This window comes from Lepidochelys kempii, chromosome 3 (assembly GCF_965140265.1).
Source record: "Lepidochelys kempii isolate rLepKem1 chromosome 3, rLepKem1.hap2, whole genome shotgun sequence".
Classification (NCBI taxonomy): domain Eukaryota; kingdom Metazoa; phylum Chordata; order Testudines; family Cheloniidae; genus Lepidochelys; species Lepidochelys kempii.
In genome coordinates this window covers 1,938,003-1,962,395 of record NC_133258.1, presented here as the reverse complement: position 1 = coordinate 1,962,395, position 24,393 = coordinate 1,938,003, and the positions used below count along the sequence as shown (strand labels likewise).

Here is a 24,393-nt window from a genome sequence, read left to right as displayed (position 1 = left end):
GGAAGTGGTGGATTCTCCATCTCTTAATGTCTTTAAATCAAGACTGGATGCCTTCCTGAAAGATGCTTAGTCAAACGCAAGTTATTTGGCTTTATACAGGGCTAACTGGGTGAAACTCTCACACCTATGATATATAGAAGGTCAAACTAGATGATCTAATGATCCCTTCTGACCTTAAAATCTATGAACGACTCTTGGAAGTCAGAGAGTTTCAGGCAGCATTCAGATATTTTAAGGCCAGACTGGGCCATCATGATTATGTAGTCTGACTTCCTGCATAACACAGGCTAGAGCAGTGGTGGGCAACCTGCAGCCCATAGGCCACACGCAGCCCATCAGGGTAATCCGCTGGCAGGCCACAAGACAATTTGTTTACAGTGACCGTCCACCGGCATGGCTGCCCGCAGCTCCCAGTGGCCACGGTTCACCGTTCCCGACTTATGAAAGCTGCAGGAAGCAACACAGGCCACAAGGACATGCTGGCGACCACTTCCCGCAGCTCCCATTGGCTGGGAATGGCAAACCGCGGCCACTGGGAGCTGCAGGGGGCCGTGCCTGCGGACGGTCACTGTAAACAAACTGTCTCATGGCCTGCAGGTGGATTACCCGGACGGGCCGTAGGTTGCCCACCACTGGGCTAGAACATTTTACCAAGTAATTTTTGTGTTAAGCCCATAACTTCTGGTTGAGCTAGAGTATACATTTTAGAAAGACACATAATCTTACTTTAAAGATTTCAAGTCATGGACAATTCATCCGGTTGCTTGGTAAGTTGTTAATGAAATGTAATGACTAATAATTAACATCAGTATTAAAAAATTACACCTTATTTTTATCATTAATTTGACTAGCTTCAGCTTCCAGCCATTGGATCTCATTATGCCTTTGTCTTTTAGATTAAAGAGCTCTCTACTGTCAAAAATCTTCTCTCCATGTTGTTATGGTGATCCAGTCACCTCTAACCAGCAGAGCAAGACGTCCATTCTGTTATATAATCTTGGTACTTTTATGGTTTGAATAAATACATACTATACTCCACCCTTCTATTTACCATAGTAACTGCAAACAATACTCAGTAGATCCATTTGGTTTTGAGATGATGACGTTTCTTTTCCAAGTCATTGCTATCACATTTTTCACTTCTAAAATGAGTTGGTTACGAAGATCCTTGTAATGATTCATCCATAGGTATAGATTCACGAGGAAAATTTCCAGATTCAAAGGAAGGTCAAAGCCTGTGATATAATTTATCCTGTCTTTAACCTTAGACCTGACATTATTGTATGGATGAAACCACAGAAATAAATGAGTAATCCCCTCCTGTTATCGTTTTTTTCTGCAGTTATTGTACTATTTGTTCATGGTTTCAAATAATGCAGCATGACTTTCTTCGCATATAAGATATTGAGCTTTTTGACATGTGATGCTAATTTGATTCTAGGTTCCCGACTGTAGGAAACTTAATTCTCTTTGAAAATTCAAACAAACAAACACTAAGCCACTTTTCTTTCAAATCTGTTAAACATAGGACTTTCATTCTAGCAGGCTTTAGAATGGAATAATTTTCAATACCCAGAAAGGAAAAATTCCCTTCTGTACCTGCAGATTGGCTTGTGTTGTGTTGCACTTTACACAGGTTCTATTGCAGAAAATGCTTCACAAGTTGTATGTCAGATTACTGGATAGAAGCAGCTCTGTAAATTCTCAGTTCAAGTTAATGGCATTCCATTGTCTCTTCCTTCCAGCACTCTGCACTCTGTTTTCATTTTTTTGGTGGTTCAGTCTGACTTGTCTTAAAGATCTGCTGGATGCCTGGGTCTGACAGCATCATTAAAAGGATGCTGGCTTTCTTTTCAAATTGCATTGGTTTAAAAAAAGTGCTTCCCACCATTATAATTCTGACTTTGGGTGTCTGTATTTCATAGTGAAAAATTTGATTGTTGCATGCCATGTTACAATAGGAGTCGTGGTTAGCGTGTTACGTTTTGCTCTGATTTTGTTAACTTTAAGGGGGAGTACTAAACAAAGTGAAATATAACAATGCGGTATATATGCCAATCAGCCAGCTCTGAATTTCCCTACGTGCCCCAGAAACAGCCAGAATTTCTTTTGACACTTTCTTCCATGTAACTTGAATAGGCAGAGAAAGGATGAACTAGAACAGAGAATGTCTGCACTTCAAGAGAGCAGAAGGGAACTGATGGTGCAGCTTGAAGGGCTAATGAAACTGCTCAAGGTAAACCCCTTTGTCTCAGACCTTCCTCCCTTGCATGTGCCCGAGCTTTGCTCTCACTAGACTCCTACATTGCTGGTGTCGTTACTTCCCTCAGTGATCATGTACAGATAATCTTGTAAACAACAGTAAAAAGCCACTTCCATTTCGGCTCTGCATATTGGGAAGGATGGTTAATGTGCGACTAGGTCCACATGCTGCTTCTTGTGTTAAAGTTGTTGAACACTCACAGGCTTTGGGAGGTATGGGAAAGGGAGGATAGATTTGTTAATTGACTAACCAGTCAGCCTATGGTCTGTACTGTCCCAATGTAATCATGGAATGCTCCAGGCTTAGCCTGAAAACAGTTTGGAAGCTACAGCTACTATGTTGCAGAATGTGGCTTCCTGCCTGGCTGGCAGTCTGAGCCAAAAAGAAAGTGTTACACTAATTCTCCATAGCCTGCACTATATCCTGTTTGCTTTAGAGTGTGATTCAGGGTGTTGGGTCTGATCTGTAATACGCTTCATTGTTCTGAGTCTGGGCTATCTGAAGGTCTAGCATTCTTCCTATGAGCCACGTCTACAGTTGACATCTGCCTGGACATTAAGTTCACCCTATTGTAGAGGAGGGTTAGTTAGTGAATGTTTATAAAGGGCTTTGACGATAAAAGGTTCTAAGTATGAAATCACAGTCTGGGATTGTGACCCTTTTAATACAGATATGCATATTAAGCTCATTATGAGAAGGATCACCAAAAATGATGAATGGTGTGGAACAGCTTCCATATGAGGAGAGAACAAAAAGCCTGGAACTGTTCAGCTTAGACAAGATATAACTATGGGGGAATATGATAGAGGTCTATAAAATCATTCATGGGGTAGAGAAAGTGAATAGGAAAGTGTTATTTACCCCTTCACATATTGTAAGAACCAGAGGTCACCTAGTTTTAAACCAGACGTCTATTAATTTCACTAACATAAGGACAGGTTTCAGAGTAACAGCTGTGTTAATCTGTATCCGCAAAAAGAAAAGGAGTACTTGTGGCACCTTAGAGACTAACAAATTTATTTGAGCATAAGCTTTCGTGAGCTGCAGCTCACTTCATCAGATGCATGCAGTGGAAAATACAGTGGGAAGATTTATATACACAGAGAACATGAAACAATGGGTGTTACCATACAGACTGTAACAAGAGTGATCGGGTAAGGTGAGCTATTACCAGCAGGAGAGCAGGGGGGAAAAAACCTTTTGTAGTGATAATCAAGGTGGGCCATTTCCAGCAGTTGACAACGTATGAGGAACAGTGCGGGGGGAATAAACATGGGGAAATAGTTTTACTTTGTGTAATGACACATCCACTCCCAGTCTTTATTCAAGCCTAAGTTAATTGTATCCAGTTTGCAAATTAATTCCAATTCAGCAGTCTCTCATTGGAGTTTATTTTTGAAGTTTTTTTTTTTTTGAAGAATTGCCAATTTTAGGTCTGTAATTGAGTGACCAAAGAGATTGAAGTGTTCTCCAACTAGTTTTTGAACGTTATACTTCTTGGTGTCTGATTTGTGTCCATTTATTCTTTTACGTAGAGACTGTCCAGTCTGACCAATGTACATGGCAGAGGGGCATTGCTGGCACATGATGGCATAGATCACATTGGTTGATGTGCAGGTGAAAGAGCCTCTGATAGTGTGGCTGCTGTGATTAGGCCCTATGATGGTGTCCCCTGAATAGATATGTGGATACAGTTGGCAACGGGCTTTGTTGCAAGGATAGGTTCCTGGGTTAGTGGTTCTTGTGGTTTGTGGTTGCTGGTGAGTATTTGCTTCAGGTTGGGGGGCTGTCTGTAAGCAAGGACTGGCCTGTCTGCCAAGATCTGTGAGAGTGATGGGTCGTCCTTCAGGATAGGTTGTAGATCCTTGATGATGCGTTGGAGAGGTTTTAGTTGGGGGCTGAAGGTGATGGCTAGTGGCGTTCTGTTATTTTCTTTGTTGGGCCTGTCCTGTAGTAGGTGACTTCTGGGTACTCTTCTGGCTCTGTCAATCTGTTTCTTCACTTCAGCAGGTGGGTATTATAGTTGTAAGAATGCTTGATAGAGATCTTGTAGGTGTTTGTCTCTGTCTGTGGGGTTGGAGCAAATGCGGTTGTATCGTAGAGCTTGGCTGTAGACAATGGATCGTGTGGTGTGGTCTGGATGAAAGCTGGAGGCATGTAGGTAGGAATAGCGGTCAGTAGGTTTCCGGTATAGGGTGGTGTTTATGTGACCATCGCTTATTAGCACCGTAGTGTCCAGGAAGTGGATCTCTCATGTGGACTGGTCCAGCTGAGGTTGATGGTGGGATGGAAATTGTTGAAATCTTTGCTCACTCGATTACAGACCTAAAAGTGGCAATTCTTCAACAAAAAAACTTCAAAAACAGACTCCAACGAGAGACTGCTGAATTGGAATTAATTTGCAAACTGGATACAATTAACTTAGGCTTGAATAAAGACTGGGAGTGGATAGGTCATTACACAAAGTAAAACTATTTCCCCATGTTTATTTCCTCCCCCCTTCCCAACCCCGCCCCCCCCCCCCCGGCTATTCTTCAGACGTTCTTGTCAACTGCTGGAAATGGCCCACCTTGATTAGCACTACAAAAGGTCCCCGTCCCCCCACTCTCCTGCTGGTAATAGCTCACCTTAAGTGATCACTCTGGTTACAGTCTGTATGGTAACACCCATTGTTTCATGTTCTCTGTGTATATAAAATCTCTCCACTGTATTTTCCACTGAATGCATCCGATGAAGTGAGCTGTAGCTCATGAAAGTTTATGCCCAGATAAATTGGTTAGTCTCTAAGGTGCCACAAGTCCTCCTGTTCTTTCTGCGGACATAAGGAAGTACTTTGTTGCAAGATGCACAGTCGGCCTGTGGAAACTTGTTGCCTGGGGATGTTGTGAAAGCCAAAAATATAGCTGGGTTCAGAAAAGAATTAGGAAAGTTAGTGAAGGACAAGGCCACCCCGCCATATTAGCCAAGATGGCCTGGGGCGCAACCCCACGCTCTGTGTGTCCCTAAGCCTCTGACTGCCAGAAGCAGGGACTGGATGACAGAGGATGGATCAGCCGATAATTACCCTGTTCTTCTTCGAGTGCTGTCCCTTTGGGTGCTCCATTTTAGGTGTTCGTGAGCCCCTGCCCTCATACTCGGAGACTTTTGGTAGCAGAGCCCCGTTGGGTCACACATGCGTGGTCCCTGTCTTGTGCTGCTTCAGGCAGATACCTGATGCTGTGCGACCAGCCCCCGCTCAGTTCCTTCTCTTCCGCTCTTGGCTAGGAGTCAGGGGCCTTGCTACTTAGTAGTTAATTAGTTTAACAGTTAGTTACTTAGTTTCCTCATTAGCAGCTATTTACATTGTTTCCCTTTTTCTTTTATCCCCCTCACCTAGTTCAGAAAAAAACAAAACTTTTTCCTTTAATTTTCCTTTTGAGCTACTGGCTGGGGAGAAGTTTCAGTTGAACTTCTGCATACACAGCCTCTGTGAGGGTGAAAGCCCCGTCTTACAGGAATGCCTGGTTTCCCGGGCTTTAAACGCTGTCTCAACGGCAAGCTTGCTACACCTGTCTCAGACGGCCACGATCAGTGTGTTCGCTGCCTCAAGCTCACCGCCAGGACAGGAAGAGCTAGAGATTTGCAGTTAAAGCTCCTCCTTATGGAGAAGTCTCTCAGACCTGCATCTGAGCCCGGAGCCCAGACCCCTCCTGATCAAACTTCACCAGCCACGGCTTCTGACAGGCGTCCCACCTCAACCCGTGGGTCTGAGCAACCCGCCAAAAAACTGTCAGAAAGGCAGGCACCTGTGTCCCCCACTCAGGAATCGGCCAAGAAGTGGCGTTCCGCGAGTGGACACTCGGCACCGGCACCGACTGCACTATCAGCTTGGTAGCCGACCCAGTAGGACCACCCGGCACTAGAGCCAGGGACTCTAAAAGAGCCGGCTCCAACAGAGGCACTAAGGGGAAATCTAAACCCCATGCCCTGGCACCACCAATACCAAAGCCGCGACCCACGCACAGCAGCACGGGACAGAGGGCAGCTCCTTCAAAGGCATGCTCGGTGCGCACAGCAGCACAGCCTTCAGTGCCAGCCTATACACAGCAGCTCCCGGCACTGACAATGATACCGCCTCAGGGGCCAATCAAACAGCCATCGCAGCAGTTTCTCAGACACAAGGGTCTCTTAGTCGGCTCTGCCCCTGACTCCCCTATCATCGGCACCAACGTGAACATGTCAGGCTCGGCACCGAGTCTCCCTCCGCAATCTCCTCTCTACCGTGAACCGACTCACTCAGGACCTCCTCAGGGGACATATTACACTGATCCCAAGTATTTTCAATGGTACGGCCAGCCCTGGGGGCCCCCCAGTGGGCATACTGGAACCTGAGGATGGCATACCCCACACAACAGTGATTGCCTGCCACATCCAGTCCTGGCACACAGCAGTCACCTGCAACTTCGGTGCCTGGACCTTTGATGGCAGCAGGGGAACCGGGGGAAGATGAAGAAGAACCCCCGATCCTGGAAGGGGCACCACCTACCCATTTACCATCACTGTCCACAGATGACACCATTATGCCTCTTCCCCATAATATAGGGGACGATTTCAGACTATTCCAGGATCTATTTAAAAGGGTGGCTAGCTCCCTGGACATCTCTCTTGAGGAGGTCCAAGTGACACAACACAAACTAGTTGACATTTTGCATACATCTGCTTCATCCAAAATCACTTTGCCCATGAACGATGATGCTCTTATGGACCCTGTCAAAACCATTTGGCAGACCCCTGCAACTGCTCCTCCAACCTGCAAGAGGTCTGACAAAAAATATTATGTACCAGCTAAGGGCACAGACGTCCTCTTTTCACATCCAGCACCCAATTCCCTAGTGGTTGATGCAGTCCAGGAACGGGGTAGGCAACAGCCCAAAACCACACCTCACAACAAAGAGTGGAAAAGACTTGATCTTTTCGGCCGCAAGGCTTATTCCTTGGCTACACTACTCCTCCGCATAGCCAACTACCAGGCATTGCTGGCAAAATATGACTATATTAACTACACAAAAATGTCTGAATTGACTGATTTTATTTCCGAGGACAAGAGAGAACAATTCACAGCGCTTGTATCAGAAGGACAACTCATCTCCAAAACAGCCCTGCAAGCCGCACTTGATTCTGCGGACACAGCTGCAAGATCAGTTGCGATGGCTGTCATGATGAGAGGGCCTCATGGCTCCATCTCTCCAGCTTTCCTAAGGAGGCTCAATCCACAGATGAGGATTTGCCATTTGAAGGTCCCAAACTCTTCACCAAAAAAACAGATGACTCTCTCCACTTGCTCAAGGATTCACAAGTGACACTCCAATCCTTGGGAATCTATACACCCAAACCCAAGAAAAAATAGAGAAATTATTATGTACCCCAATGCTACCGCCAGACCATATATTCTCAACAACAACAACATGATTTGAGTCATAAGCCCGCAAACACAGGTCCCCAAGGGGATGCCAATCTACTTTTTCACTAGCTGCATCCCAACCATCAACCTCCAAACAACAAATTTGAATCCATGGTTGAGGGCACGAGAACCCCAGGCCTATCTGTGCTGGTGACACCATCTCTCTCCCAACCATTCGGAGATCGTCTACTTCCAGTTTATCCAATCTGGAAGACCATCACATCTGACAAATTGGTGCTAGAAATCATACAAACTGGTTACTCCCTCCCCACCTTTTTTTTTTCCAAACCCCTACCTGTGCTCCCTCCCTGTCCCTCTTCAGGGACCCTTCTCACGAGTCTCTACTGCTCAAGGGGGTAAGCCACCTCATACAGCTAAGAGCAGTAGAACCCGTTCCAACAGAACACAGAGGGAGAGGATTTTACTTCCACTATTTTTTCACAAAGAAAAAGTCTGTTGGAAGGAGACCAATTCTCGATCTATGATGATTCAACAAGTTTGTCAAAACACAACGATTCAAGATGGTCACACTAGGCACCATAATCCCAGCTCTAGAAAGAGGGGATTGGTTCTCGGGCCTCTACCTGAGGAATGCGTATTTTCATGTAACGATACATCCCTCTCATCGCAGGTTTTACCGTTGGACAGGACCACTTCCAATACAAGGTCCTTCCCTTCGGCCTCTCTACTGCCCCTCGAGTGTTTTCGAAGGTACTGGCTGTGGTTGCAGCATACCTGCGCAAAAATGCAATTTTGATATTCCCATACTTGGACGACTGCCTGCTAAAAGTGTCAACACAGCTGGCAGCAATACAAGCCACCGAACAGATGGTAACCCTCTTCATGAGATTGGGCCTCCAAATAAATACTGAAAAGTCCACCCTAACTCCAGTGCACGAGTTGGAGTTCATTGGGGCCCATCTCAATTCTACCGAGGCCATAGCCTCTCTACCAAGGCAACGGTTTCTCACTCTCACCAGCCTCATATCCACGGTATGAAATAGTCCACAGATATCAGCCAGGAGTTGCCTGCAACTTGTTGGTCACATGGCAGCCACAATGTTTGTCGGCAGACATGCCAGATTAAACATGTGTTGCCTGCAAGGATGGCACCATATGAATTATGTCCCACACAGACCCAGCATAAACAAGCATCTCATGATGCCTTTCAAAATAAAGGACTCCCTACTCTGATGGACACAATGAGCCAACGTATGCACAGGGGTGCCCTTCCTTCAGAAGACGCTGACACTAACCATCATTACAGATGCCTCACTCTTGGGGGGGAGGGCACACTTGCATCCACATTCTATCCAGGGCTTCTGGTTTCCTGCAGAATCCTTTCTACATATAAATCTATTAGAACTACGAGCCATCCACAACACCTGCACCCACTTCCTACCACTCATCAAAGACAAGGCCATTCAGATCCTTATGGACAACATAGACTGTATGTTTTATATAAACAGACAAGGGGAGCACAATCACACTCCCTATGCATGGAAGCCATAAAAGTCTGGCAATGATACATCAGACACAATATCCACATCTCCACGTCTTACCTACCTGGATGCCAGAACATCACTGCGGATGCCTTAAGCAGGCATTTTTCTCAGGACCATGAGTGGCAGCTCGGCAACAGAGTACTTCAACACATATTTCAATAGTGGGGGTTCCCAGCAATAGACCTCTTTGCAATCACACAAAATACCAAATGCCCCCGGTTTTGCTCCAGGGCAGGTCTCGGCATACAGTCCTTAGATGACACATTCCTCCTCGAGTGGAACCTTCCCTCCTATATGCCTTCCCTCCCATCCCTCTCCTGATCCGAGTGATCCACAAGATCAGGCAGGATGGGACCACAGTTATCCTAATAGCCCCCGCATGGTCTCACCAATCCTGGTGTCCTTACCTCCTTAGGATGGCTGTGCATCCACCAATCACACTCCAACTTCGGCCTCATCTGCTGTCCCAGGACTCAGGTCATGTCCTGCATCCGGACCTGCAAAAACTCCATCTCAGAGCATGGCTCCTCCATGGCTCACAGGACCTGAGATGACCTGCTCGGAAGAGGTACAAAACATATTATTAAATAATCGTAGAGCAACTACCCGACACACGTACATGCTCAAGTGGTGGTGATTTGAAGCATGGCGCCAACAGAAACAGATGGCATCCATCTCACTCTCACTACACAATGGGACCTCACCCTGGTCCTTCAGGCCCTCACCCATTCCCCATTTGAACCCATGGCGACATGCTTACTGCTACACCTTTCCATGAAAGAGGCATTCCTTGTGGCAATTATATCTGCCAGATGTGTAGGAGAGCTGGGGGCCTTCAAGGCAGATCCCCCATACATGGCTATTTTTTAAAGATAAAGTATCCCTGACACTGCACCCCAAGTTTTACCGAAAGTCATCTCAGTTTTCCACCTTAACCAACCCATTTACTTACCGACATTCTACCCCAAACACCACACAGATAGAATGCAGTCCACACTTCATACTCTCAATGTACAGGGGGCATTAGCCTTTTACATAGACAGAACAAGACCATTTTGTAAATCTTCCAGACTATTCATCTCCATCACCAAACGTGCCAAAGGGAGTGCCATATCTAAACAAGGATTCTCCAAGTGGATTTCTGATTGCAAAAAAATATGCTATCAGTGTGCCTGCCAACCCCCCAAGGGGATTTTCACACATCCCACTGGAGCCTGTCAGCCTCCACGGCTTTCCTGAACAATGTACCCGTCACAGACATTTGTGGAGGTGCTACGTGGGCCTCAGCCCATACCTTTACACAGCACTATGCGTTAGAGCAGCAGGCAACATCTGGTACCTCGTTTAGACTTTCTCTTCTGTGATCTGTCACGACTTCAACTCCAAAGCCCCCTCCTTCCACCAGAAGGCACTGCTCTGAAGTCATCTAAAATGAAGCAACCACAGGGCATCACTCGAAGAAGAGAAGGTTACTCACCTTGTGCAGTAACTGAGGGTGCTCCACTACGCTCCCTCCTCCCCTCAACTTCGGCGTTTCTTACTCAGTCTCTGCAGTAGAGAAGGAACAGAGTGGGTTTTGGTCCCACAGTATCAGTTAACTGCCTGAAGCAGCACAAGATGGGGACCACGCATGTGCGACCCAACAGGGCACTGCTACCAAAAGTCTCCGAGGACAAGTGCAAGGGCACACGAACACCTAAAATGGAGCACCCACAGGGACACACATCTCAAAGAATCTCAGTTACTTCACATGGCGAGTAACCTTCTCTTCTCTGAAACCTCTGTCACTGGTCACTGTTGGAAGACAGGATACTTAGCTAGGTGGATGATTGGTGTGACCCTATGGCATTCTTATGTTCATAAGGGTCATTACTAGGGATGTCAATCAATTTAAAAAATTAATCTCGATTAATCGTGTGATTAAAAAAATTAATTGCAATTAATCGGACGATTAATCCCACTGTTAAACTATAATAGAATATCATTTATTTAAATAGTTTTTGATATTTTCTACATTTTCAAATATATTGATTTGAATTACAACACAGAATACAAAGTGTATAGTGCTCACTTTATATTTATTTTTATTACAAATATTTGCACTGTAAAAAACAAAAGAAATAGCATTTTTCAATTCCCCCATTACAAGTACTGTAGTGCAATCTCTTTACCATGAAAGTTGAACTTACAATTGTAGAATTATGTACAAGAAAAAACTGCATTCAAAAGTAAAACAGTGTAAAATTTTAGAGCCTACAAGTCCAGTCAGTCCTACTTCTTGTTCAGCCAATCGCTCAGACAAACAAGTTTGTTTAATTTACGGGAGATAATGCTGCCCGCTTCTTGTTTACAATATTTCCTGAAAGTGAGAACAGGTGTTCGCATGGCACTGTTGTAACCGGCGCCGCAAGATATTTATGTGCCAGATGGGCTAAAGATTCATATGTCCCTTCATGTTTCAACCACCATTTGAGAGGACATGACTCCATGCTGATAATGGGTTCTGCTCTACAACCATCCAAAACACTGTGGACCAATACATGTTCATTTTCATCATCTGAGTCAGATGCCACCTACAGAAGGTTGATTTTCTCTTTTGGTGGTTCGGGTCTGTAGTTTCCGCATCGGAGTGTTGCTCTTTTAAGACCTCTGAAAGCATGCTTCACACCTTGTCCCTCTCAGATATTGGAAGGCACTTCAGATTCTTAAGACTTAGGTAGAGTGCTGAAGCTATCTTTAGAAACCTCATATTGGTACCTTCTTTGTTTTTTGTGAAATCTGCAGTGAAAGTGTTCTTAAAACAAACAACATGTGCTGGGTCATCATCTGAGGCTTCTATAACATGAAATATATGGCAGAATGCGGGTAAAACAGAGTAGGAGACATACAGTTCTCCCCCAAGGAGTTCAATCACAAATTTAATTAATGCATTATTTTTAACGAGCATCATCAACATGGAAGCATGTCCTCTGGAATGGTGGCCAAAGCATGAAGGGGAATATGAATGTTTAGCATCTCTGGCCCGTAAATACCTTACAATGCTGGCTACAAAAGTGCCCTGCAAACACCTGTTCTCACTTTCGGGTGACATTGTAAATAAGAAGGGCAGCAGTATCTCCGGTAAATTAAACAAACTTGTTTGTCTTAGCAATTGGCTGAACAAGAAGTAGGACTGAGTGGACTTGTAAGCGCTACAGTTTTACGTTGTTTTATTTGAGTGCAGTTATGTAACAAAAAAATACATTTGTAAGTTGCACTTTCACGACAAAAAGATTGCACTACAATACTTGTATGAGGTGAATTGAAAAATACTGTTTCTTTTGTTTATCATTTTTACAGTGCAAATATTTGTAATAAAAGTAATAATATAAAGTGAGCACTTTACACTTTGTATTCTATGTTGTAATAGAAATCAGTATATTTGAAAATGTAGAAAAACATCCAAAAATATTTAATAAATTTCAATTGGTATTCTATTGTTTAACATTGCAATTAAAACTATGATTAATCACAATTAGTTTTTTTAATCGTGATACATTTTTTGAGTTAATCACGGGAGTTAACTGCAATTAATTGACAGCCCTAGTCATTATGTGTGTGCAGAAAGTGGATTTCAAATATTAATGACTTGGCCATTTAGAAGGCAAAGAATAAAACTCTTTTTATGGGATGATGACCTGAAAAACGGAATTCCATTTATCTTTTTTTAAAAGTATAAGTGCTAATTAATAATAATTTACATGTTCAAAGCATAATGCAAACATAAGGTGAATTAATCAGAGTCTCTGGGTACCAAAATTAAGTCATAACATAGGATTTCATGACCAAAGTCTACATTGGAAAACTCTCATTCACTGCTGATCTATATATCATTCCCATAACCAACCACTCAGGCTGAAGCCCAGGAAAGGAGGTTGGCCTACCCAAACTCTCACAGACCAGTAGGAGGGGCAAAGTCCAGAGCCAGAGGCCAACCACTGAAAGCACCCTGCCACTGTGCATTAAAGATAACTGTCAAGTAGCGATTGCTAGTATCTAATTTTGTTGTTTATATCTTAGAAAGAAAAAAGTAAGGGGAGAAGTGTTCGTTGGTTTTGTGTGTTTCAGTTTTGGATGCCCATTTCAGAGGTGCAGGGCATCTAAAACTCTAGCTGAAGATAAAGATGGCGGCATGCTTTCAATACCTCTAAAAATCAGGCATGAGGGAACTCAAGTTGAGCACAGAAAAACAGGCGGCAAAATTAAACTGCAAATTTTATTATTCACATTGTGGTAGCACCGACACGTATGACATGAGCCACTGTCCTCACCAGTATCCTCAAAAAGTTTAATTTAGCTTAACAAAGAGAAGGTTAAGAGGTGACTAGATTACAGTCTGTAAAAGTCCCTACATAGGGAAGAAATATTTGATAATAGGCTTTTCAGTCTACCAGACAATCCTTAACAAGTTTCAGTGGCTGGAAGTTAAAGCTAGACAAATGCAGACTGGAAGTAAAGTATACACTGTAACAGTTTTACAAAGGGTCTTGCTGGATTTTCCATCACTTGCCATTTTTAAATCGTAAGTGGATGTTTTTCTAAAAGATATACCATAGTTCAAAAGGAATTCTTTTGGAGATGTTATATGATAGCAGTGTTAGACAGGTGGTCAGAGTAGATGATCACAACTGTCCCATGTGGCCTTGGAATCTATGAACCTCAAAAGTGGCAGTGGTGACTACTAAAGCTAGAGAATAGCTCGTTGTTTTCCTGGGTTCATTTATTATTTAATTGCTCTCAGTGTTCCCACTGCTTTATGGAGTGCAGGGGCAAATTCTCTCTGAAAATGTCAGGAGTTTGTAAAAGAAATCTAGATTATGTTGCTCATGCTCAGCAGTCGAAATAAAAGTGTAGCTGTACTAGCCCAGCAGGTCACTGAATACACGTTTCTGTCATTCAGACGAAGGTGACTTCATTCATTCGTGCCTTACTCAAGCATCACGCTTTCAGCAGTGACCCCCATTCATCACAGTTACTCTATAGCGGTGCAGGAATCAGGTTTTTCCCTGCATATTTTTTTATTTAGTCCATACCTTTGGAGCTCGTGTTTACTTTCCCAGTTCTCCTCTCCTTCCATTCCACTGCTTTGGATGTCTGACATTGTACCAACTTGCCTTTTTTACCCTGATCTGCAAAGGTCACTATGGGCCAGTGACAGGAGGTCCCTGGCTATGGCTTCAGTTTGACAAAGAGTGAAAGTGCAGCAGAGATTTTATGCTGTTCTGTCACAAGCACTGTGCATCACTGAGTATTCATAGAATCATAGAATATCAGGGTTGGAAGGGACCTCAGGAGGTCATCTAGTCCAACCCCCTGCTCAAAGCAGGACCAATTCCCAACTAAATCATCACAGCCAGGGCTTTGTCAAGCCTGACCTTAAAAACCTCTAAGGAAGGAGATTCCACCAACTCCCTAGGTAACCCATTCCAGTACTTCACCACCCTCCTAGTGAAGTAGTGTTTTCTAATATCCAACCTAAACCTCCCCCACTGCAACTTGAGACCATTGCTCCTTGTACTGTCATCTGCCACCACTGAGAACAGCTGAGTTCCATCGTCTTTGGAACCCCCTTTCAGGAAGTTGAAAGCAGCTATCAAATCCCCCATCACCCTTCTCTTCGGCAGACTAAACAATCCCAGTTCTTTCAGCCTCTCCTCATAAGTCATGTGTTCCAGTCCCCTAATAATTTTTGTTGCCCTCCGCTAGACATTTTCCAATTTTTCCACATCCTTCTTATAATGTGGGGCCCAAAACTGGACACAGTACTCTAGATGAGACCTCACCAAAATCATAGAATCATAGAATATCAAGGTTGGAAGGGACCCGAGAAGGTCATCTAGTCCAACCCCCTGCTCAAAGCAGGACCAATTCCCAGTTAAATCATCCCAGCCAGGGCTTTGTCAAGCCTGACCTTAAAAACCTCTAAGGAAGGAGATTCTACCACCTCCCTAGGTAACGCATTCCAGTGTTTCACCACCCTCTTAGTGAAAAAGTTTTTCCTAATATCCAATCTAAACCTCCCCCACTGCAACTTGAGACCATTACTCCTCGTTCTGTCATCTGCTACCATTGAGAACAGTCTAGAGCCATCCTCTTTGGAACCCCCTTTCAGGTAGTTGAAAGCAGCTATCAAATCCCCCCTCATTCTTCTCTTCTGCAGGCTAAACAATCCCAGCTCCCTCAGCCTCTCCTCATAACTCATGTGTTCCAGTCCCCTAATCATTTTTGTTGCCCTTCGCTGGACTCTCTCCAATTTATCCACATCCTTCTTGAAGTGCGGGGCCCAAAACTGGACACAGTACTCCAGATGAGGCCTCACCAATGTCGAATAGAGGGTGATGATCATATCCCTCGATCTGCTGGCACTGCCCCTACTTATACATCCCAAAATGCCATTGGCCTTCTTGGGAACAACAGCACACTGTTGACTCATATCCAGCTTCTCGTCCACTGTCACCCATAGGTCCTTTTCTGCAGAACTGCTGCCAAGCCATTCGGTCCCATGTAGCGGTGCATGGGATTCTTCCATCCTAAATGCAGGACTCTGCACTTGTCCTTGTTGAACCTCATCAGATTTCTTTTGGCCCAGTCCTCTAATTTGTCTAGGGCCCTCTGTATCTTATCCCTACCCTCCAGCGTATCTACCTCTCCTCCCAGTTTAGAGTCATCTGTAAACTTACTGAGGGTGCAATCCACCCCATCGTCCAGATAATTAATGAAGATATTGAACAAAACTGGCCCCAGGACCAACCCTTGGGGCACTCCACTTGATACCGGCTGCCAACTAGACATGGAGCCATTGATCACTACCCGTTGAGCCCGACAATCTAGCCAGCTTTCTATCCACCTTATAGTGCATTCATCCAGCCCATACTTCTTTAACTTGCTGGCAAGAATACTGTGGGAGACCGTGTCGAAAGCTTTGCTAAAGTCAAGGAATAACACATCCACTGCTTTCCCCTCATCCACAGAGCCAGTATCTCGTCATAGAAGGCAATTAGTTTAGTCAGGCATGACTTGCCCTGGGTGAATCCATGCTGACTCTTCCTGATCACTTTCCTCTCCTCTAAGTGCTTCAGAATTGATTCCTTGAGGACCTGCTCCATGATTTTTCCAGGTACTGAGGTGAGGCTGACTGGCCTGTAGTTCCCAGGATCCTCCTTCTTCCCTTTTTTAAAGATGGGCACTACATTAGCCTTTTTCCAATCATCCGGGACCTCCCCCGATCGCCATGAGGTTTTCAAAGATAATGACCAATGGCTCTGCAATCGCATCCACCAACTCCTTTACCACTCTCAGATGCAGCGCATCCAGCCCCATGGACTTGTGCTCGTCCAGCTTTTCTAAATAGTCCCGAACCACTTTTTTCTTCACAGAGGGCTGGTCACCTCCTCCCCATGCTGTGCTGCCCAGTGCAGCAGTCTGGGAACTGACCTTGTTCATGAAGACAGAGGCAAAAAAAGCATTGAGTACATTAGCTTTTTCCACGTCCTCTGTCACTAGCTTGCCTCCCTCATTCAGTAAGGGGCCCACACTTTCCTTGACTTTCTTCTTGTTGCTAACATACCTGAAGAAACCCTTCTTGTTACTCTTAACATCTCTTGCTAGCTGCAACTCCAGGTGTGATTTGGCCTTCCTGATTTCACTCCTGCGTGCCAGAGCAATATTTTTATATGCTTCCCTGGTCATTTGTCCAATCTTCCACTTCTTGTAAGCTTCTTTTTTGTGTTCAAGATCAGCAAGGATTTCACTGTGAAGCCGAGCTGGTCACCTCCCGTATTTACTATTCTTTCTACACATCGGGATGGTTTGTCCTTGTAACCTCAATAAGGATTCTTTAAAATACAGTCAGCTCTGCTGGACTCCTTTCCCCCTCATGTTATTCTCCCAGGGGATCCTGCCCATCAGTTCCCTGAGGTTGTCAAAGTCTGCTTTTCTGAAGTCCAGGGTCCATATTCTGCTGCTCTCCTTTCTTCCCTGTGTCAGGATCCTGAACTCAAGCATCTCATGGTCACTGCCTCCCAGGTTTCCATCCACTTTTGCTTCCCCTACTAATTCTTCCTGGTTTGTGAGCAGCAGGTCAAGAAGAGCTCTGCCCCTAGTTGGTTCCTCCAGCACTTGCACCAGGAAATTGTCCCCTAAACTTTCCAAAAACTTCCTGGATTGTCTGTGTACTGCTGTATTGCTCTCCCAGCAGATATCAGGGTGATTGAAGTCTCCCATGAGAACCAGGGCCTGCGATCTAGTAACTTCCATGAGTTGCCGGAAAAAAGCCTGATCCACCTCATCCCCCTAATCTGGTGGTCTATAGCAGACTCCCACCATGACATCACCCTTGTTGCTCACGCTTCTAAACTTAATCCAGAGACACTCAGGTTTTTCTGCAGTTTCATATGGGAGCTCTAAGCAGTCATACAATGTGTATATATATATATATATATATATACATATATACATATATACACAATGCAACTCCCCCACCTTTTCTGCCGTGCCTGTCCTTCCTGAACAGTTTATATCTATCCATGACAGTACTCCGGTGCAAACAGTACCCTTCAAACAGTTTCATGGCTAACATTTATAGATTTAAAGAGAGATTTAGTTTAGACCTTCTTCGCTGAAAGGTTGAGGGCCTCAAGGAGTGTAGGTGTTGAAGAGAGAGAACTGATGGATCACCTGAGTCCAAAGGAGGTGCTGAGGGCACTAAGGGTGTTTTGGGAGGGAAGGGATCACTCTGAGATCTGCTCAATGTATTCTACCACCTAACACAGGTGCACATCATAGACATAGATCTCCTTTTGAGACATGGAACAAACTGCATCTCTGCTTTCTCCCCACAGCTACTGTGTCTTTGTTTCATGTTACATCTACAGATGTTTCTACAATTTACCATCTGCCTGTTCCTTCATTTCTTCTGTTGTATGTTTGTTTGTTTCCTTTTAACATGATGATTAATATATCTTTGTTTTTCTTTTCACCTTTTTCTGTTGCCAACATTTGTAGGAAGAAGAACAAAAGCAGGCAGTAAGTTGATTTCAGTGTGTAGTTGATCTAACTTGGGGGTGGGTTCTGCATGAAAACACATTTTTTGTCCTATGGGATATGTGTAAATAAACCATGCATTACTTTTTCTTCGTGGCTAGTGTAAAGTTGCTGCTATGGGGTCTTTCTCATTTTTGAAATTCCAAACCAGAGCTCTTCAGTTCCCAGTGGAGCATGTTCTTAATAAAGTACTGTGAGCTTATTTTCCTCCCCTTTCAAATTAAGTTTATTGCCTTGAGTACATGACCAGTGAGAATATTTGTTTGTTTTTTAGAAAAGTGCATGATCAACCAGATTGAAAAGGCAGATTCTCAGCTTGTTTTACTCCATATTCTGAGAGTTTCTCTGAAGTATTTTGATAGCTTTCTTGTCTCTTTGAATAACCTAGAATTTGCCTGTTTGCCATGTACAAGTCCATGCATGAAAACTAATTTTGATACTCTAGGCGTGGCTTCGTGTCGTGTAGCCTTGATATAGTCCCACTAGACTAGTCTGTTTTGCGCTTATTGCAAACAAAATGTGCAAACTAATGAGAGACAAGAATGCTTTGCTGTTACTGATTTCCATTTCCATTACCCTCCTACTAAAATTTAAATCCAGTGTTAACTTTGTGATCCACTCCAGAGGGAGCCCTTTTTCTGTTTAAGGAACAGCCTTATATTCAGTTATTTTTCTTCAGCAGCACACGTTTTTAGCACACCCTGGCTGTTCTTCTTTGTGCACATAGAGTTATGAAGATTAATCCTGTGTTCACTTTGGTGGTTTATCTGCCATATATACCTTACACAGCTTGAAAATATTCATATAACTTATTTCTGGGAAGAAGATGTACCTGTGTATACAGCTTCTATCGATGAAGCCTCTGAGTCACACTACATCAGTAATGTGCTGGACCTGACCTTTGGTGGCTCCTGGGAGCCCCATATTAAAAGTCCTTCACCAAATTGAAGGGAAAATTGTGGTGATTTCCTTCCTTGTGCTGGAGTTCGCTCCTCTCTAGATGTGGCTAAATCATCCTGTTCAGAGAAGATTTATCCTGGGGTTCATAAAAATACCTCTGTGAAAAAACTTGTGACTTTTAGGAATGGACCAGATTACACCAAACAGGTAGGTACAGAATGTTTCCTGGGGGAAGAAAAACCCCAAGACACCCAGATAAGGTCTTTACTCCTCTTCCCCATCAAATTGCAAACGCTGAACATTGCCATATACTCAAGAAGAAAAGGAGGACTTGTGACACCTTAGAGACTAACAAATGTATTTGAGCATAAGCTTTCGTGAGCTACAGCTCACTTCATAGATTCATAGATACTAAGGTCAGAAGGGACCATTATGATCATCGGATGCATTCAGTGGAAAATAGAGTGGTGAGATTTATATACATAGAGAACATGAAACAATGGGTGTTACCATACACACTGTAACCAGAGTGATCAGGTAAGGTGAGCTATTACCAGCAAGAGAGCGGGGGAGGGAGGGTCTCGTTGGAGTCTGTTTTTGAAGTTTTTTGTTGAAGAATTGCCACGTTTAGGTCTGTAATCGAGTGACCAAAGAGATTGAAGTGTTCTCCAAGTGGTTTTTGAATGTTATAATTCTTGACCTCTGATTTGTGTCCATTTATTCTTTTATGTAGAGACTGTCTGGTTTGGCCAATGTACATGGCAGAGGGGCATTGCTGGTCCATGATGGCATATATCACATTGGTGGATGTGCAGGTGAACGAGCCTCTGATAGTGTGGCTGCTGTGATTAGGCCCTATGATGGTGTCCCCTGAGTAGATATGTGGACACAGTTGGCAACGGGCTTTGTTGCAAGGATAGGTTCCTGGGTTAGTGGTTCTGTGGTGTGGTGAGTGGTTGCTGGTGAGTATTTGCTTCAGGTTGGGGGGCTGTCTGTAAGCAAGGACTGGCCTGTCTGCCAAGATCTGTGAGAGTAATGGGTCGTCCTTCAGGATAGGTTGTAGATCCTTGATGATGTGCAGGAGAGGTTTCAGGATAATTTTCAGGAATAAACATTTCCATGGAAGTGTAGGATAATTAACATTTGTTTTCCCAGTGCCGCTGCCTCCTTCCTGGTTATTGTTGTTAGTTGGCTTGCCTGCGTGTGTGTGTGTGGGGGGGGGTTGTGGGGTTGTGTGGTCTCTCGGGTTGCCAACTTTCTACTCGCACAAAACTGAACACCCTTGCCCGACCCTGCCTCACCCCTTTTCCAAGGCCACGCCCCCACTCACTCCATCCCCCCTCCCTCTGTCACTCACTCTCCCCACCCTCACTCACTCTCATTTTCACCAGGCTGGCTCAGGGGGCTGGGGTGGGGGGGTAAGAGCTCTGGCTGGGGGTGCAGACTCTGGGGTGGGGCGGGGATGAGGGGTTTGGGGTGTAGGAGGGTGGTCCAGGCTGGGACCGAGGGGTTTGGAGGGCGGGATGGAGATCAGGGCTGGGGCAGGAGGTTGTGTTGCGGAGGAGGATGAAGCTCCAGTTGAGGGTGCGGGCTTTGGGGTGGGGCTGGGGATGAGGGGTTTGGGGTACAGTAGGGTGCTCTGGGCTGGGACTGAGGGGTTCAGAGGGTAGGAGGGGAATCAGGGCTGGGGCAGGGATTTGAGGCATGGGAGGGAGTCAGGGGTGCATGCTCTGGGCAGCGCTTACCTTAAGTAGCTCCCGGAAGCAGCAGCATGTCCCTTCTCTGGCTGCTACGCGGAGGTGCGGCCAGGTGGCTCTGCATGCTGCCCTGTCTGTAGGCGCCGCCCCTGCAGCTCACATTGGCTGCACTTATTAGAGCCCCCCTGGCTTCCCCCTATGCATAGGAGCCAGAGGGGGGACATGCTGGCTGCTTCCCGGTAGCTGCACGGTGTGGAGGCTAGCAGGGAGCCTGCCAGCACCACTGGGCAGAGCCGCCAATAGGACAGTCAGCAGTCCGGTCAGCAGTGCTGACCAGAGCCCCTAGGATTCCTTTTCAACCAGGTGTTCTGATCGAAAACCGGACACCTGGTCACCCTAGTGTTGTCCCCAGCTTTGTGTAGATAGCTGGTTTAGCAGACCATGATAGTACTACCTAGTGTGGTATTTGTACTGGCTGGGTAAATATTTAGTGCTTATTATATAGCAACAATTCCGGGCAGTGCAGTGGGCAGTGAACTTGTAATCGTCTGGTTTAATACATTGCCTGACTTTGGTTTACAGCCTCTGGTTCAGGCCTCAGGGCTTGCACTAGGCCCAGTGCTCCAGGCTCTCTCTACTACAGGTATTGAAACTCATTGTAGTTTGAATATGAAAACAAATGAAGAATCATAGAATCATAGAATATCAGGGTTGGAAGGGACCTCAGGAGGTCATCTAGTCCAACCCCCTGCTCAAAAGCAGGACCCATCCCCAATTAAATCATCCCAGCCAGGGTTTTGTCAAGCCTGACCTTAAAAACTTCTAAGGAAGGAGATTCCACCACCTCCCTAGGCAACGCATTCCAGTGTTTCACCACCCTCTTAGTGAAAAAGTTTTTCCTAATATCCAACCTAAACCTCCCCCACTGCAACTTGAGACCATTACTCCTTGTCCTGTCCTCTTCCACCACTGAGAATAGTCTAGAACCATCCTCTCTGGAACCACCTCTCAGGTAGTTGAAAGCAGCTATCAAATCCCCCCTCATTTTTCTCTTCTGCAGGCTAAACAATCCCAGCTCCCTCAGCCTCTCCTCATAAGTCATGTGTTCCAGACCCCTAATCATTTTTGTTGCCCTTTGCTGGACTCTCTCCAATTTATCCACATCCTTCTTGTAGTGTGGGGCCCAAAACTGGACACAGTACTCCAGATGAGGCCTCACCAATGTCGAATAGAGGGGGACGATCACGTCCCTCGATCTGCTCGCTATGCCCCTACTTATACATCCCAAAATGCCATTGGCCTTCTTGGCAACAAGGGCACACTGCTGACTCATATCCAGCTTCTCGTCCACTGTCACCCCTAGGTCCTTTTCCACAGAACTGCTGCCTAGCCATTCGGTCCCTAGTCTGTAGCTGTGCATTGGGTTCTTCCGTCCTAAGTGCAGGACCCTGCACTTATCCTTATTGAACCTCATCAGATTTCTTTTGGCCTAATCCTCCAATTTGTCTAGGTCCCTCTGTATCCTATCCCTGCTCTCCAGCGTATCTACCACTCTTCCCAGTTTAGTATCATCCGCAGATTTGCTGAGAGTGCAATCCACACCATCCTCCAGATCATTTATGAAGATATTGAACAAAACCAGCCCCAGGACCGACCCCTGGGGCACTCCACTTGACACCGGCTGCCAACTAGACATGGAGCCATTGATCACTACCCGTTGAGCCCGACAATCTAGCCAGCTTTCTATCCACCTTATAGTGCATTCATCCAGCCCATACTTCTTTAACTTGCTGACAAGAATACTGTGGGAGACCGTGTCAAAAGCTTTGCTAAAGTCAAGATACAATACATCCACTGCTTTCCCTTCATCCACAGAACCAGTAATCTCATCATAGAAGGCGATTAGATTAGTCAGGCATGACCTTCCCTTGGTGAATCCATGCTGACTGTTCCTGATCACTTTCCTCTCCTCTAAGTGCTTCAGGATTGATTCTTTGAGGACCTGCTCCATGATTTTTCCGGGGACTGAAGTGAGGCTGACTGGCCTGTAGTTCCCAGGATCCTCCTCCTTCCCTTTTTTAAAGATTGGCACTACATTAGCCTTTTTCCAGATTCCCAAATTCTTCCTCCCTCCTGTCTGCAGTCCACATACCGTGGGATATCGTGTTTATCAGCAACTGAGAGAAAACTTGGGGTGGAGGGGGCCTCTTACTAAAATGTTAACAGCACATTACTTCACTATATAGTCCTGCTGCTTTGGAATTTGTTGCCTCAGAAACTATAAGGATTTGAAATAACAGTAACCAAACTTAGACCAACCAAAGGTCACGTTAGTAATTTGTATTAAATAAATCTGAGTGTGGTGCCTAGTTTGCAGGAACTGGAGCAGGTTGCAGCTGCCCTCATCTGTAATACAAAGGTGCAGCCTGAAAAAAACTACAAGTTCCAGCATGCATTGCTCTGCTTCAATCAAAGCCACTTAAATGAGAACCCCACATCATATTGTCTACTGAGACCATTAGTTTTCAGGAAGAGGGTGGTGGTCTTGGTACTTCTTCACACTGAAGAGGAGAGGCGAAAGGCAGCTCTGGTTCTTCTTGTAGAATTTAACGGGCCAAAACTGGCTTCTCTGCTACTTCAGTAAATTTACTGTCAACCATTTATTCCAAGTATTCAAATAAACACAATACTGGAGAACAGAAGGGCTGGTGGGCTGGGAGAACCCAGCTTAAAGGGACATAGTCAGCTTGAAATCTAGTCAGTTTCAGCAAATAAGTTTAAATTAGTTTCAGGCACTTCATTGGTTTTACAATCACAATGTCTTTGTTGCCCCTCTTGGAGCATGTGTAAGACCCTTATACACAGAAAGAGTGATTGTCTATATCAGCAGTTCTCAAACTTTAGCAACCCGAGGACCCCCATTTTGAGTTAAAAATTTTGTGGACCCCCAAGACCCCTGTTCAGCCGCAGGCCCTGGCCCCTCTCCACCCCTTCCCCCAAGTCCCCACTCCACCTCTTCCTGTCCCCACTCCCCCCTACCCCTCCTCTTCACCACCTCTTTCCGCTCCCGAGCGCCCCATCCCCGCTCCTCCCCCTCCCTCCCAGCACCTCCTGCACGCTGCTGAACAGCTGTTCCCCGGCATGCAGGAGGCACTGGGAGGGAGAGGGAGAAGTTGATCAGCTGGGCTAGCGGCCCGGGACATGATTCCGCCCCCTCCCACAAGCACACCCTGCCCCGCTCCTCCCCCTCCCTCCCTCTCTCCTAGTGCCTCCCGCACGCCGCCCACTGAAGAGCTATTCACCGGCATGCAGGAGGTGCTGGGGTAGAGGAAGGGAGAGAGGGAGGGGGTGGAGTTGATCAGTGGGGCCCACAGACCCCTGAAGTACCCTTGCGGATGCCCGTTTGAGAAGTGCTGTCAAATGCACAAAATAAACTGAAAAGGGAGAGAGAGGGATTTTTCCCTATAGCTTTGAGTTGTAGTAATCTTAGGTGGTGGTTGTCATAAA

At 45.4% G+C, this 24,393-nt stretch overlaps 1 protein-coding gene across 15 annotated transcripts in view; it reads left to right on the top strand.

Moving 5' to 3' along the window:
• Nucleotides 1-24,393, top strand: part of DTNB (dystrobrevin beta) — a 389,020-nt gene that overhangs the window by 290,606 nt on the left and 74,021 nt on the right. For 14 of the 15 annotated variants that reach the window (XR_012157855.1, XR_012157851.1, XR_012157853.1 and 11 more), the window contains 2 exons: nucleotides 2,140-2,236; nucleotides 18,251-18,271. Coding sequence is in view for 1 of the 15 variants with exons in the window: in XM_073335462.1 (XP_073191563.1) it covers nucleotides 2,140-2,236; nucleotides 18,251-18,271 (118 nt within the window). In the remaining 14 variants the exon portion in view is untranslated. The remainder of the gene's footprint in view (nucleotides 1-2,139; nucleotides 2,237-18,250; nucleotides 18,272-24,393) is intronic. The other variant, XR_012157863.1, reaches the window with a different exon arrangement.